This window comes from Ovis canadensis, chromosome 2, assembly GCF_042477335.2.
Source record: "Ovis canadensis isolate MfBH-ARS-UI-01 breed Bighorn chromosome 2, ARS-UI_OviCan_v2, whole genome shotgun sequence".
In the NCBI taxonomy this organism is placed as follows: domain Eukaryota; kingdom Metazoa; phylum Chordata; class Mammalia; order Artiodactyla; family Bovidae; genus Ovis; species Ovis canadensis.
This window is the reverse complement of record NC_091246.1, coordinates 1,903,445-1,916,875: the sequence shown is the minus strand read 5'-3', so window position 1 is coordinate 1,916,875 and position 13,431 is coordinate 1,903,445. Positions and strand designations below refer to the sequence as shown.

The window sequence follows — 13,431 nt, the reverse complement described above, 5'->3', positions numbered from 1 at the left end:
TGTCGCGTCCAGTGAGCGTTGTGCTTCCAAAGGGCAGGCAGAGCCCGGGCATCTGCTGAGCCCTGGACTCACGGGGTCCCTCAGACAGGTCCCCACGTCTGGCAGGCAGACGCAGGCTGGTCTGCAGGACGGCTCTCTGCCTGGCTCAGGGGCAGCCCGGCGCAGCCTTAGGTGGGGGCTCTGTTTAGGGGACTGAGGCTTCTTGTGTTGCTGGAAGTGCTTGGCGATGACCCGCCCTTCCCTCCCCGGCCCCCCTCCCTGCAGGCAGCCTCCAGGTCCGGCCACCGTCTCCAGGCGACGGGTTGGCGGGTGTCCCTGCAGAGACAGCCTCCTCTTCCCTCGGCCTGCGGTCGAGCATCCTGCCCTGTCCACACCAGTGGGGGTGATCAGGGCCGCAGCAGTGCCCCAGGCCCAAGCGGGCTCCTCTGAGGGGTGAAGGTGACCCAGGGGGTCCCAGTGCCCTGGCTGGGCCACTTCTTAGGCCTGAAACCTTTCACTTCTCCCTCAGTGACATGCCGTGTGGAGTGGGTGCAGCTATGGGCAGGAAGTGTGTCCTTTTATCACTCTGAGAGGTTCCGTGTGGGCTTCAGAGGCTGGAGTTCTTCCTCCTCCTTGTAAGCACCGAAAGGGACCGTGGTATAACTTAGCACATCTGCCAGTTTCTAGGTCCCCAGCAGGAGCAGAGGCTGTGCAGGCCTTATGGTCTTATTTTTAAAATTGTTTACTGAATTATAGTTGCTTTACAATGTGTCAGTTTCTGGTGTGCCGCAAAGTGATTCAGTTACGCACGTATGTGTGTATTCTTCCGCGTGTTCTTTTCCATTATGGTTTGTTACAACAGATACTGAAAACATGGCTCCCTGTGCTATACAGCAGGCCCTTGTGCACTGCGCATATAGTAGCTCGTGTCTGCCAGTCCCAAATCCCCGATTCATCCCTTCCCGCCTTTCCCCCTTGACAGCCGGCTGTATTGTTCCCTGTGTCTGTGAGTCTGCTTCTGTTTTGTAACTGAGCTCGTCTGCATCCTGTCTCAGCTTCCACGTGCAGGTGGCGTCCTGGGGCGCGTGTCTCTGGCTCCCCTCGCTGAGCGGGCAGTCCCCAGGCCCACCCCTGCTGCTGCAGATGCCATCACTTCACCCTTTCCCGTGGCCGAGTCTTCCCGTACCTATGCGTGCCACCTCTTCTTCATCCGTCTATCTGCTGGCGGACATCTGGACTCTTTCGTGTCTTAGCGATTGTGAATAGTGCTGTGATGAACATTGACGGGCATATATCTTTTTGAATAAAGAGGTTTTTTCTTTCCCCAGATATCTGCTTAGGAGTGGGGTTCCTGGACCATATGACAGTTCTAGTTTTTGTGTTTTGGGGAACCTCCTCCTTACTGTTCTCCACACTTCGGCACCAATTTACATTCCCGCCAGCAGTAGGAGGGCTCCCTTTTTTCCACACCCTCTCCGGCAGTTATTATATGTAAACTTCTTGATGATGGCCATTCTGACTGGTGTGAGGTGGTACCACATAACTTTAATCTGCATTTCTCCAGTAATTAGTGATGTTGAGCATCTCTTCTCGCGCCTGTTGGCCATCTGTATGTCTTCGTTGTATAGGCTTTGTATGGGCTTCCCAGGTGGGGCTGGTGGTAAAGAACCTGCCCGCCAATGCAGGAGACATAAGAGATGTGGGTTCGATCCCTGGGTCTGAGTCAGGAAGATCGCCTGGAGGAGGAAAGGGCAGCCCACTCCAGTGTTCTTGCCTGGAGAGTCCCGTGGACGGAGGAGCCTGGGGGGCTGCAGTCCGTGGCGTCGAGAAGAGCTGGACACGACTGAGTGACTGAGCACGGCACACAGTACGTGTTTTCTTTGCAGAAATTTCTATTTAGACCCTCTGCCCATTTTGTGATTGGGTTATTTTCTTGATGCTGAGTTGTGTGAGCTGTTTGTATATTTTTGAAATCAGGCTCTTGTCAGTTGCATCATTTGTAAGTATTTTCCTCCCATTGTGTAGGTTGTGTTTCTGTTCTATCATCTCCTTTGTTGTGCAAAAGCTTGTAAATTTGATTAGGTCCCATTTATTTATTTTGGCTTCTGTTTCTGCTGCCTTGTGAGACTGTTACTTTCTTGGTTTTAATGGATCTTGCCACGTTTGGTTTATAGACCTGGTCTGGTTAGTGATAACTCGCGTTTAAGCTCGTGACAGCTGTTCCAGCAGAACCACCCCTGCCCTGTCAGCGGTCACAAGAGTGGCGGCAGCTGGCACGAAGGCTGGTGGCCCTGGGCATCAGCCGCTGTTTCAACACTTCAAGGAGCGGCCGCTCGCCATGCGCCATTTTACTGATGAAACCAAGGCTTAGGAAGGCTGAGCGATGGTCAAGGTTGCCTGTCTGGTGGGGACAGGGTTGGCATTTGGCAATGGATACTGTTCCGGGTGGTGCCCTTGACAGCTGACAGTGTCTCTTTGGTCAGAGTCGCACCTGGGGAGGAGGGGGCCTGTTTAGAGCCGCCTGATCCGTCTGGGGGCCCACACACTGGCGCAGCACGGGTCTCCGGCTCCAGACACGCATGGTACTCCTGTGTTTAAACTCACCGTTCCTCTGAGATTTTCTTTAGCGTGGGATGTGGAAAGAGGGAATGCCTTTCCTTCAGGCAGTAGGTGCTCAGCTAGGAGGCGAGAAGTGAGTCTTCTCCCCAGATCCAGGTGCCGAGGATGAGCATGTTGAAAAGAAGTCAGAAAGTTCTCTGGGGAGAGCAGTCTCTGGGGAGCCCTCGGGAGCTCTGTGCTGACCCCAGCCCTGTAAAAGTGGGGGTCCTCACAGGGCCGGCTCCAGGTGTCCTCCGCAGCCCAGACTGAGTACAGCGGGGCAGGAAATGGAAATGGTCTGCACCTCGTTTTAACATTATAGGTTTTCTGGGCTCTCTTGCTCTCTGGCTAACAGATCTGACGGGCTTGTCACTGGGAGGGCTGTGTGCTGACCAGCATCACCCAAAGATGATGTTGCGGGGGCAGGATCCTGGGTGAGGGCCTGCGGCTCCGTGGGGGCCGTGCATGGGGGGTGCGTGTGCTGCGTGAACGTTAGGTGTGTGTTTCGCCAGCTCCTCTTCCATCTGGGGTTCACGTGGAGGTCCCTCACTGCGGTCACCGAGTCTGGTGAGAAATGGGAAACCAGCCACATGGAATATTATTTTGAGATCAAGTTACTGTTTTGTTCCAGTGCTATTTCCTTCAGGATGTAGATACGATTAACTCTTCCTTGCCAAAAAAACTGCGTGTTTCTTTGCTGCCTGTTCGCCTGAATGGCTTATCCGTCATTGAGGAATATAAGGTGGCCCTGGCGAAGAGAAACACACACCCGCCCATCTCCAGCTCACCCGCCACTTGCCTGCCTGCGCAGAGGAAGCAGAGCTTCTGCGCAGCCTGGACCGAGGGGTGCAGGGCTGAGGGGTGGCCCATTAGAGGGCCTGGCTGGAGGCCGGTGCTGGGCACATGGGGTGTGGTGCTCGCCTGGCAGATTTGGGCCGAAGCCCCGCCCCGTGGCTCATGGCGGGGGCCGGGCAGGTCACACACTGCTGCTGGGTCTTACCGACGCACCATGCCGTTCTGCACGTGAGGAAATGTGGTGAGCATGACAGGTACCTCTGAATGCTAAGGTGCCAGGCGCGGGCAGTTCGTTTATTAGCGGTTTTTCCAGTTTATTGAGATATAATTGGCATGTGACCTCGTGTTAGTTTCCGGTGTACACCATAACGATTTGAGTCACATGCAGTTAAACTCTCTCAGCGACCTTCAGATACGCAGTACAGATGAGATCAGGCGCGTTCAGGGTGGCGTGGCCACAGACTCAAATACACGGTACAGTGTTCTCAATTGTGGGCTTTCCAGGTGCCGCGGTGGTAAAGAATCTGCCTGCCAGTGTAGGAGATGCGAGAGACACGGGTTTAATTCCTGGGTCGGGAAGATCCTCTGGGTCTTGGGAATGGCTACCCACTCCAGTATTCTTGCCTGGAGAATCCCATGGACAGAGGAGCCTGGTGGGCTACAGTCCATGGGGTCGCAAAAGAGACACTTTGATCACCAAGAATAGGCGCGGCTGAGCACACAGCACGCAGTGGTAACTGGTCGCTATCCTGTGTGTTACATCCCCGTTTATCTCACAACTGAACGTTTGGGCTTTCTGACCCCTTTCACCCAATTCTCCACAGCCCCCAAACCACCCCTGGCGACCATCGCTCTGTTCTCTGTAGCTGTGGGCTCTTTTTTTTCTCTCCTAGATCTCTCATAGACGTGAGTTCATACAGGGTTTGTCCTCATATGATGCCTCATCCCACTTAGCGTAGTGCCCCCCAGGCTCATCCGTGTTGTTGCTGATGAAGGTTGCCTCCTTTTTTATGGCTGAGTGAGGGTCCGCTCTGTGTCCACACCACGCCTCCTGCGTCCACTCGCCCGGCGCTCGGCGCTGGGATGCCTTCCGCACCTCGGTGTGGCGATGGCCCCGCCGGGAGCATGGGGCGCCCGGTGCCTGGTTTAGCCCTGCTTTACCGCACCTCCAGCAGGACCTTGCTGCGCTGATTCGTCGCTGATTCCAGAGCCCCTGACCCACATCTGGCCTCCCCCTGTCCCCGGAGAACATTGTTTCCGGGGCAAGGATTCTGTAAACACTCCTTGTTATAAAGATGTTTTCTTCTTGTTGGTTTTTGTCACCAAGAACAGAGACATAACGGTCCCCACTTTTGAGTGATGTTTGTGATAATGCTCAAATCTTGGCGTTTAGAGGCCGATGAGATCAATGATCTTAACACAGGGCCTTGATCTCTCTTTAGAAATCGATCGTATTTTATAGGCCCAGTATTTTGTTGCTTGCCCAAATATTCCAGACCTGCTGGGGTTATTCCTCTCAGCACCGAGTTGTGTGACCTGTACCATGTTACCACAGCCTCTGTTGGCCTCTTGTTTTTAGCTGGAGGATAACTGCTTTACAATATTGTGTTGACTTCTGCCGTACAGCATCGTTGAGTCAGCTGTAAGTACACATACATCCCCTCCCTCCTGAACCTCCCCACCCATCCCAGCCCTCTGGGGGTCACAGAGCATCCTGTGTTATACAGCAGCTTCCCATCAGCCATCTGGCTCTGACTTTTGGACCGCAGGTGAGGAGGGTTCTGACTGCCGGCTTCATCTCAGCCAGGCTCACTGCTTCTGGTTTCCGATTTTGGGTATCAGGGCCGGGACAGTGAGTTCGGACAGCAAGGGCCGCCTGCATTGTGCTTGTACAGCCGTCTGATGGGAGTTAGATGGAGCTCCAGAGCATGGGGGAAGTTTTTAATTAGCTTCTCTTCTTGGAGACGGAATCCTGGATTGCTTCTTACCCTCCTGACTAACCTCTTTGGATCCCATCTGCCTCGTTTCTCTGCCCTCACTGACTCCCTGTAGCACCTCCAAATTTAGCATCATCTGGAAATTTAATTACTGTGCTGTTTACCGCTCCTTCCAGATTGCTGATGAAGATGCTGACTAAGACGTGGTCCCCTGGGCTGGCCGCTGGACGCCTGCTCACGGCCTCATGCTCCGTCGTGTATCAGCGCACCTTGTCCTTGTCCTTTCTCCGGGTCTTAGGCCCCGAGGGGGTGCTTAGACAAAGCCCAATTTGAATTAAGTTTTCCCTTGTTCTTCCCTGCCCCGCCCCATCACCCTGTTCCCCTCTCCCCGGAGATGTAGGTGGGGCTGCCAGCTGCCCTGGCTTTGTGAGGCTGGGCCTTCTCGAGGTGGCTCCTTCCACGGTGCTCTGCCCTGCCCACAGTCTCCATCTGCTCCGGTGTGCACGACAGAACCCACAGGTGTGCGCGAGCAATTGCAGCCTGAGGTCCAGGGGTCCTCCGAGGGCCCTCTCCGAGGCTTCTGCTCATGTGGCCGTCCCTCTGGGCCTGGCTGTGTCCCGAAGCCCTTTTCTCATGTGGATGCCGGTCCTTTCGAATCAGGGCTCCACCCTAATGACCTCATCTGAATCGCCTCTTCAGAGGCCTTGTCTGCCTGTACAGCCACATTCTGAGGTGCTGGGGTGAGGGCTTAAGCACGTGAGTTTGTGGGTCAGGGGGAAATAGTTCAGTCCTTGAGAGCGGTGGATTTGTGACTCATTTATTTATGTGAGAGGTTTGGAAAGAGGTTTGGGGAGGGCTTCTATCCTGGTGAGGTTCTCAGACCCAAAGGTAGGTAACCAGCCTCCATCACTCGGCATGTCCCTGGGTTCCAGAAGTCAGCCCACCCATCGGGTGTGCCTCAGGCCTCCCTGCACACACTTTGCTGTTGTGTTTTGACTAGAGGTGAGACCTTAAAGGCCTGCCTTCTATTTTGATGACGCTGTTTGGGATGTGGGAGGGAGCATGGCCAGGCAGGGCGTGGCCTTGATCGCTGCCCTGGGGAGGCTTGGCTAGAAGGGGGCGTGGCTGGTAAGGGGCGTGACCTTGAGAGCCCCGTAGGGGCCTGGCTGGGGTGGGCGTTGCCCTTGAGGGCTGCCCTGGGGAGGCGAGGCTAGGAGGATGGTGGCTGGAAGGGGCGGGGCCTTAAGAGTGGCGGGGGCGTGGCTGGGCGGTGCTGGAGGGGTGGTGGGGGCAGGCGCTGTGCAGGCGCTGTGCATGCATCTGTAGACAGCTGGGGGGCGGTGACCACCATGTGCTCTGGGCCCACGGCGAGAGCAGAACTTCCCGGGAGGAGGCTGGGGGTTAGCAACCACTGAAAGGCCGGCCGGAGTGATGCACCCGAGCCGCCCCCCCCCCCCCCCCCGGGCAGGCGGTTTCGGGGTCAGATCTGCAATTTTTCGAGATCCAGATGGACTGGAGGGGGTGGAGGAGGGGGCCCTGACCCCGAGGACCGTGGGAAACCCTGCTCCTTCTGGCAGCGTCATCCGTGTCACTCTGTGGTCCCGTGACTCGCCAGACGTGAAGCCCTGTGAAAGTAGTCTTTAAAGAAAGGTGCGAGTACCTGAAAATGAGAAAAAGCTTCTCTGTGTGCTGGTGAAATTTCAGGAAGACTAACAGGCGCTCTATTTTTTTTTTTTAAAAAAAGGTGAACTCAAGATGGAGAACAAAGGTAAAAGGATGCACACGGGGGCGATGAGCTGGGGCTTTTAGAAGCTCCCATCCAATGGGCGCCGGGCTCTGCGCCTCCCTCAGCCCCGGGAAGGCTGGCTGAGTGGCAGCTGGGATTACCAGCAGTGGAATCAATCTCACGCCCCCGCGCGCGGGGGAGAGCAGCCCACGTCAGGACCAGATGGATTTTTCAGCAGCGGAAGGTGAAATGTCAGAAAGACTGTAGATCACGGCAGCGCAGGGTCCTCGGGAAATTAGAGCAGTGAAGGGCGGACAGAGCGGGGGCGGTGAAATACTGCTGCCGCGTCCGCCTGCTCTCTCTGCAGTGAGCTGAGGACGACCGCCCGGCAGACCAAGGGCCCAGCGTCTGTCCGGCCCATGGTCAGGCGCGCAGTTTGGGGGTGGCCCAAGGTCTTGCTGGGACTGAGGGGGTGGGTGGGAGTGAGAGGAAGCCTGAGGGAGGCTTGGGCCTGCTGATGAAGACTCCAGGGTGAGGGCTGAGGGTCAGATGCGCGTGCTGAACTCTTCCTGGCCTCGCCCCCACTCCTCCCCCACCTCCCATCTCCTCTCCTGCCCAGGCCCCAGCTTGGGCCTTCAGGTCTCACCTTGACCACTGTAATTTGACTCCTACAGCAGATTTTTTTTTTTAAGCACAGACGCAGGCTCTGGTTTGGCTTCACCACCAGCCCAGAGCATCTGGGAGCCGGTCCTGGCCCCCTGTCTCCCCCTGACCTGGAGCACTTAGGGCCCCTCCTGGGCTTGTCTGTGTCTGTGAAGCAGAAGTGTAACTGTGGGCTTCAGGTGCCCGGTAAGGGGCTGTTCCACCTGCCCCGCGCTCTGCGGGAGCCGGCCCCGCGCTCTCTGTTCCACCTGCCCCACGCTCTCCGGGAGCCGGCCCCGCGCTGCCCTTCTGCTCCCCGGTGGCTGCACTCTGCCAGTTCTCTGGCGGATCTTCATGCTGATCCCTCCTCCTCAAGCATTCTTTCAGTTGCCTGCCTGGCACAGTCTGTCTGTCCTGAGCCAGCCTGTTCCCTCCACCGCCGCGCACCGGGCTGTGTGTGTTGGGAAAGGTGGGGGTGGGAGATGGGGGCTCTGCTAAAGACGGAATGTCCTAGAGCTTCCCTGAGCTCCCTGTGCCGTCCAGGTCAGGGGAGCAGACTTCTCGGAGGTGAGTCCGTGCTGACGCGTTCTGTCTTCCCTGATCCTCTCCTGGGTTGCCTCCACTGCTGCTGTTCTGTTAAAGACGGCGTGGGTGTCATTCGATGAGAAGAGGGTGTGGGCCCCCGGAGGCCTCTCTCCCGGCAGGTGGCGCAGGGGAGCCCCTCCCCCCTCTCACCCAGGATGCCCTGCGGCCTTTGGAGGTGAGCTGTTTTGCTCACGGCTCTTTGTTGGGGCGTGTGTATGTGTTTAATCCATCCTGCTGCTCTCTTTTAATTGGTGTATCTAGACTGTTTATGTTTTAGGAAGGGTGTGTCAAGGCTTTCCCGGTGACTCCGTCAGTAAAGAGTCTGCCCGCAGTGGGGGTGACCTGGGTTTGATCCCTGGGCTGGGAAGATCCCTTGGATAAGGAAATGGCAACCAACCCCAGAATTCTCGCCTGGAGAATTCCATGGAGAGAGGAGCCTGGCGGGCTACAGTCTGTGGGGTCGCAAAGAGTCGGACACGACTGCGCGGCTGACTCTCACTGTCACGCTGTCTGTCTGTGAGTTGCGCGTGCGTGGGGCTGCCTCCCTGTCGCGCTGTCTGTGTGTGAGTTGTGCGTGCGTGGGGCTGACTCTCACTGTCGCGCTGTCTGTGTGTGAGTTGTGCGTGCGTTGGGGCTGACTCCCTGTCACGCTGTCTGTGTGTGAGTTGTGCGTGCGTTGGGGCTGCCTCCCTGTCACGCTGTCTGTGTGTGAGTTGTGCGTGCGTTGGGGCTGACTCCCTGTCACGCTGTCTGTCTGTGAGTTGCGCGTGCGTGGGGCTGCCTCCCTGTCGCGCTGCCTGTGTGTGAGTTGCGCGTGCGTGGGGCTGCCGCGTTCGTCCTGTTGTCTGTTTTCTCTGCCCCCCTTCCTTTCTCGTCACTGTCCCTTCCTTACCTTCCGGCGGCTACTTCAACAGTTGGTGAAATCTCACCTGATTTATCTGCGATGTTTCTGGAGATGCTGTTTTGTATCGTTTTCTTGCTGTTTGCTCCACGTACATGACGTTTCAGCTCTGCTCCTAGAGAAGTGCAGACACTTTCCAGGTAGGTCTCTCTGCCTCCTCAGTGAAAAAACGATTTTCTCAAGGTTGCCTTGACGGATGCTGACATCAGATGTGCCGTTTTCTGTACACCTGTATACTTGTGTTTGTATTGTTTTTGTCTTTTATTTTGCTTTTGGTTTAAAAATAGGAATTTAGTTTCCTGAGTGGTCCTCCCTCTGCGCCGTGTTACAGGAGGTGCCCCCGCCCTCTTCCCGCCACGGCCTGGGGCCACGTCGCCATTCCAGTCGACGTCCTTACCTCTGTGCTTGGGGACGGTCCTCATTCCTTACCGAGTGACAGTTAGAAAAACGGGAAGTGTGGCCATTCAGAAAGTCTCCGTCTTAAACCGTGAAGCCGTTTCTGCAGGTTGGCTTTGAGTGACGGGCTTTTATGGTGATCACTCTTCATTAGTCGGTCTGATGTAATTGTGTGAGATTTAAAAGCCTTCCATCTGAAATCAAGCAGGAGCTGTCTGCCCGGGTCTCTCCCTTGTTGGCTGCCTCTTTCAGCGTCTAAGTCCGGTGGCCTGACGGGCGGTGGGCTCAGCCAGCAGAGGGCGGAGCTCTTCCGGGGTTCCCTGGTTCCCCTCACCGGTCTGGAGGTTTCCCTCGAGCCCAGGGCAGATCACTCACGTTTGGAATTTTCTTCATGTATTTGGGGGAGATTCCTAGGTTATTAGTACTGTTTCCCCTCATGGAAATATACCAAGTTTCCAGTTTCCCATCCCTCCTTTCCAGTTTCCAGGCTGGGACACAGCACGTGACCTAGGCTCCTCAGGTCGGAGGTGGCCACACGAGAGGACGGTGGGGTCGCCAGTGTGGGGGCTGCAGAGCCGTCGGCTTTGGGGGTGGGGGGCCGAGTGGCCGCAGAGCCGTGGCCTCCAGGTGGGAGTGGGTCCCTGGCACTGTGGTGGGCCTGCCTGTCGATGCTGCCGCCGGGCTAGTCCCTGGTATGTTTCCAGCACTGCCCTCGACGGCCAGACGGGGCCCGGTTCTCGTCACAACTGACGTGCCCACTCATTCCCCTGTGTCCTAAAGTCATCTCTTTTCATCGATGGAGGCAGCTTTGTGGATGTGGCTGAGGCCTGAGGGCTGTGCGCTGTGTCGGGTGCTGGGTCACCTCCAATTACCACCCTGGGTCTGCAGGGGTGGCGTGGAGGCCCAGCCTGTTTCCGTTCTCACTGGGCCGCCCAGGGCCCCATGTGCTGGCTGCCTGCATACCACGTGCCCCTTGCCCTGTTGGGAGGAGACCCTGCCCTGCCGGGAGCTCACGGTTGAGTGGGGAGGACAGGAGCTACCCGGTACCCCCGCAGAGGTGGTGCCTAGGTCAGGGGCTGGTGGGGGTGGTCAGAGATGGGCCGCGGGCCCAGCGCCAGCTCTCCTGGTAGTGAGCACTCCACAGGGGCACAGGCCTGCCCCTCCTGGACATCCGCTCCTCCCCGTTCCTCCACCCAGGGCCAGTTGTTGAGTTCACTTCCTGCGGCCCATCAGTGCGCTAAGAGGCCACACAGACAATATAAGGGACAGAGAGGAAACCCCGGGGCAGGGAGGAGGGCGGAGCCGAGGGCCTGGACTCAGAGGAGGGGCCTTCTGAGGGCGCCTGGGAGACGGCGGTTCCCCACTGACCACACGCATCGCAGTGGTTCCGGGCTGTGAGTGATGTGAAACCGCACACCTTTCCAGCGTGTTGGCGTCTGTTTTTCCCTTTTGAAGATCAGCTCTCCCTGTGACCTGAGAGGGCAGGGCCATCCTGCTCCCTGAGCGGGGGCCGGGCATCAGGCAGGGGCTCCCTCCTCCAGACACCCTACGAGCACCCGCGTCGGTTCCTGGGCTGGTTGGGTTCCGGGGAACTGGTTTCTCTGCTGCGGACCCGGAAGTTTCTGAACACCTAGCTGCAGCGTCCCCCTCCGTCGCCGCGCAGGTATTCTCTGCAGGGGCTCTCCTCCCTTCCACTCTGGAGGGTTTGTGCAGCTGTGTGGACTCCAGAGCCGGGTGAGAAAGTTCCCTGGGACTCTTCTCTAGCGCACCTAGACATGAACTCTCGAACCAATACAGTGTGACCAGAAATGCTTTCCTGAGAGTTGGGTTTAAGCCAACGTGGTTCAGCTGTGTTCGCCCAAGGGCCAGCACGTGCATCGTGAGCCCCTGGGTAAAACGGGCTGCCCCAGTTGGAAGGGGCGAGCGCTCCCTCCGACCGGCGGCCTGCTTAGGAGAGTCCCTTGGCCAGCCATGAGCACAGGCCTGTTCTCCTTGGGGTCTGAGGGCCCGCCTCTGCCTGTGGAGGGTGCAGGCCTGTGGAGGGAGAAGACCTGTTCTTCTCGGGGTCTCAGGGACCCCTGCCTCTGCCTGTGGAGGGTGCAGGCCTGTGGAGGGCGTGGGCCTGTTCTCCTTGGGGTCTGAGGGCCCGCCTCTGCCTGTGGAGGGAGAAGACCTCTCTCCATCAAGTCCCCCGTGTGTTGCTAGGAGCCAGGTTGATCCCAGAAGGCGAGCTTAAGAAGGAGGTAATTTATCATCTTCGAGTGGAACCCAACCGTTAAGGACCAGCTTCGTCATCCCCTGACAGTGCCCTTGGGGTGAAAGGGCACACGGTCTCTTTCAGGAGCACCAACCCCGTCACGCAGCTCCGCTCACGACCTGATACCGCCCAGAGGGCCCCCTCCTGACACCGTAGCACTGGGGGCTGGGATTTCAGTGCAGGAACTGGGCGGGGGTGCAGACTTTGAGTCTGGTAATTTGTTATGAAGAAATAGGCGTTGCTTCCGTCTCTCCCCGCTAGGGTTGTCATCTTGGCAGAAGCTGCCCGAGTGCAGCTGGTCATTTTCAAACCTGTCGTCTTTAACGGAACTTACATTGTAAATACCCTGGTAAAACTTTTAAAAATATACCTTTTTTATAGTATTATTTTGACCTATATCATAATGCATTTAGCAAGCAGCTATCTTTCCTAGCTTCCCTTTGAAAGCAGAAAGGTTACCCATGATAAATATTCGGGGCCCAGCAGACTCAGATACAGAGAAGGCGTTCAGGTATGTAATGAGCTGTGTGCTGCTCACGTGAGATGCCATCCCATTTTGCCTCCGTGTGAACCCTAATTACAGAAAGATTGAATTCTTGACCTCCAAGTATCTGTGCGGTGACACTGGGTGTGACCGTGAGCTCTCCCCGAGCTGCGCCCCCCCGCCCCAGCCGTCCCCACCGCTGCGGGCGCTGGCGCTCACACCTGGCGGATGCTCAGTCCTCGACGTGGAGACTGGATTCAGAGACACCGAGCATGCACATCGAAGCCGGGGAGTCTCAGGAGCTCGAGAGAAGCTGAAGGTCAGGTCTCTTTTCCATCCTGACCGGAAAGCGGAGGGCTGGCTCCCCAAGGGTGGAGAGGTTCCCCAGGCCTGGGTGCTTCCCCCTGGAGTCCCAGCTCCTGGCCTGGCCTGTAGTGTGAGGGGACGAGACAGGCTTCCTCTGTCCCTCTTGTGGCAGAAACAGACACGTGTGGTCCAGTGGCCTTTTGCCTGGCTGGTCACAGAGGGACAGGGGACATGGGTGCCCTGCCCCTGTGTCTTGTCCCCTTTCTGTCCCCGCCTTCCCTGGGCCTGCTTCGCCCTCGTCCCCATCACCTTCTTCCTGGGCAAACCCTGGGGCCAGATTCAGCGCGGACAGCCAGGTGGCAGCCGGTGTCTCGAAGCCCGAGTCAGAATTAACACCCTTTAGGAAACACTTGCAGAAGCGTCAGCAGAGTGGATTGCTGTGACCGTGGCTTAGGGGCGGCTTTCTCTTGACTGTGTTCCGGGTCCCCGGGAGCGTCTGCTTTCCAATCGCAGTCTGACCCCCAACCCCCCCCCCCCACCCCCCCACGCGTTAGTGACAAAAGCACCTTCCCTGCAAGGGCTGTCGCTTTGTATCTTTCTGCGTTTAGAGACAGGCTTTGCGTCTCTGATGTGACGTGACGATGACCGCTCAGCTCTGTCCTGGGCCGTTTCCGCCCGCCGGCCTGGGTCTAGACCTTGATTGGGCACCGGCTCACACGCACGTGTAAACACAGACCCTGTGGAGGAGAGCGTCGGGAGGCACAGCAAGAGGGGCCTGGGCTCTGCGAGGCTGGGCGTGGCCGCGGGGCAGGCTGCCCCACGGCG

General features: G+C 57.4%; 1 protein-coding gene across 7 annotated transcripts in view; it reads left to right on the top strand.

Moving 5' to 3' along the window:
* EIPR1 (EARP complex and GARP complex interacting protein 1) overlaps positions 1-13,431 on the top strand; it is a 67,693-nt gene that overhangs the window by 18,101 nt on the left and 36,161 nt on the right. Inside the window, exons 1-4 of one of the 7 annotated variants that reach the window (XM_069575192.1) lie at positions 4,952-5,014; positions 5,486-5,828; positions 6,887-6,959; positions 7,054-7,279. The exons of 5 other annotated variants lie outside the window; for them this stretch is intronic. In XM_069575192.1, the coding sequence (XP_069431293.1) occupies positions 7,258-7,279 (22 nt within the window). In that variant the 5' untranslated portion in view covers positions 4,952-5,014; positions 5,486-5,828; positions 6,887-6,959; positions 7,054-7,257. Of the gene's footprint in view, positions 1-4,951; positions 5,829-6,886; positions 6,960-7,053; positions 7,280-13,431 lie in introns of those variants that run through there. One more of the 7 variants, XM_069575193.1, reaches the window with a different exon arrangement.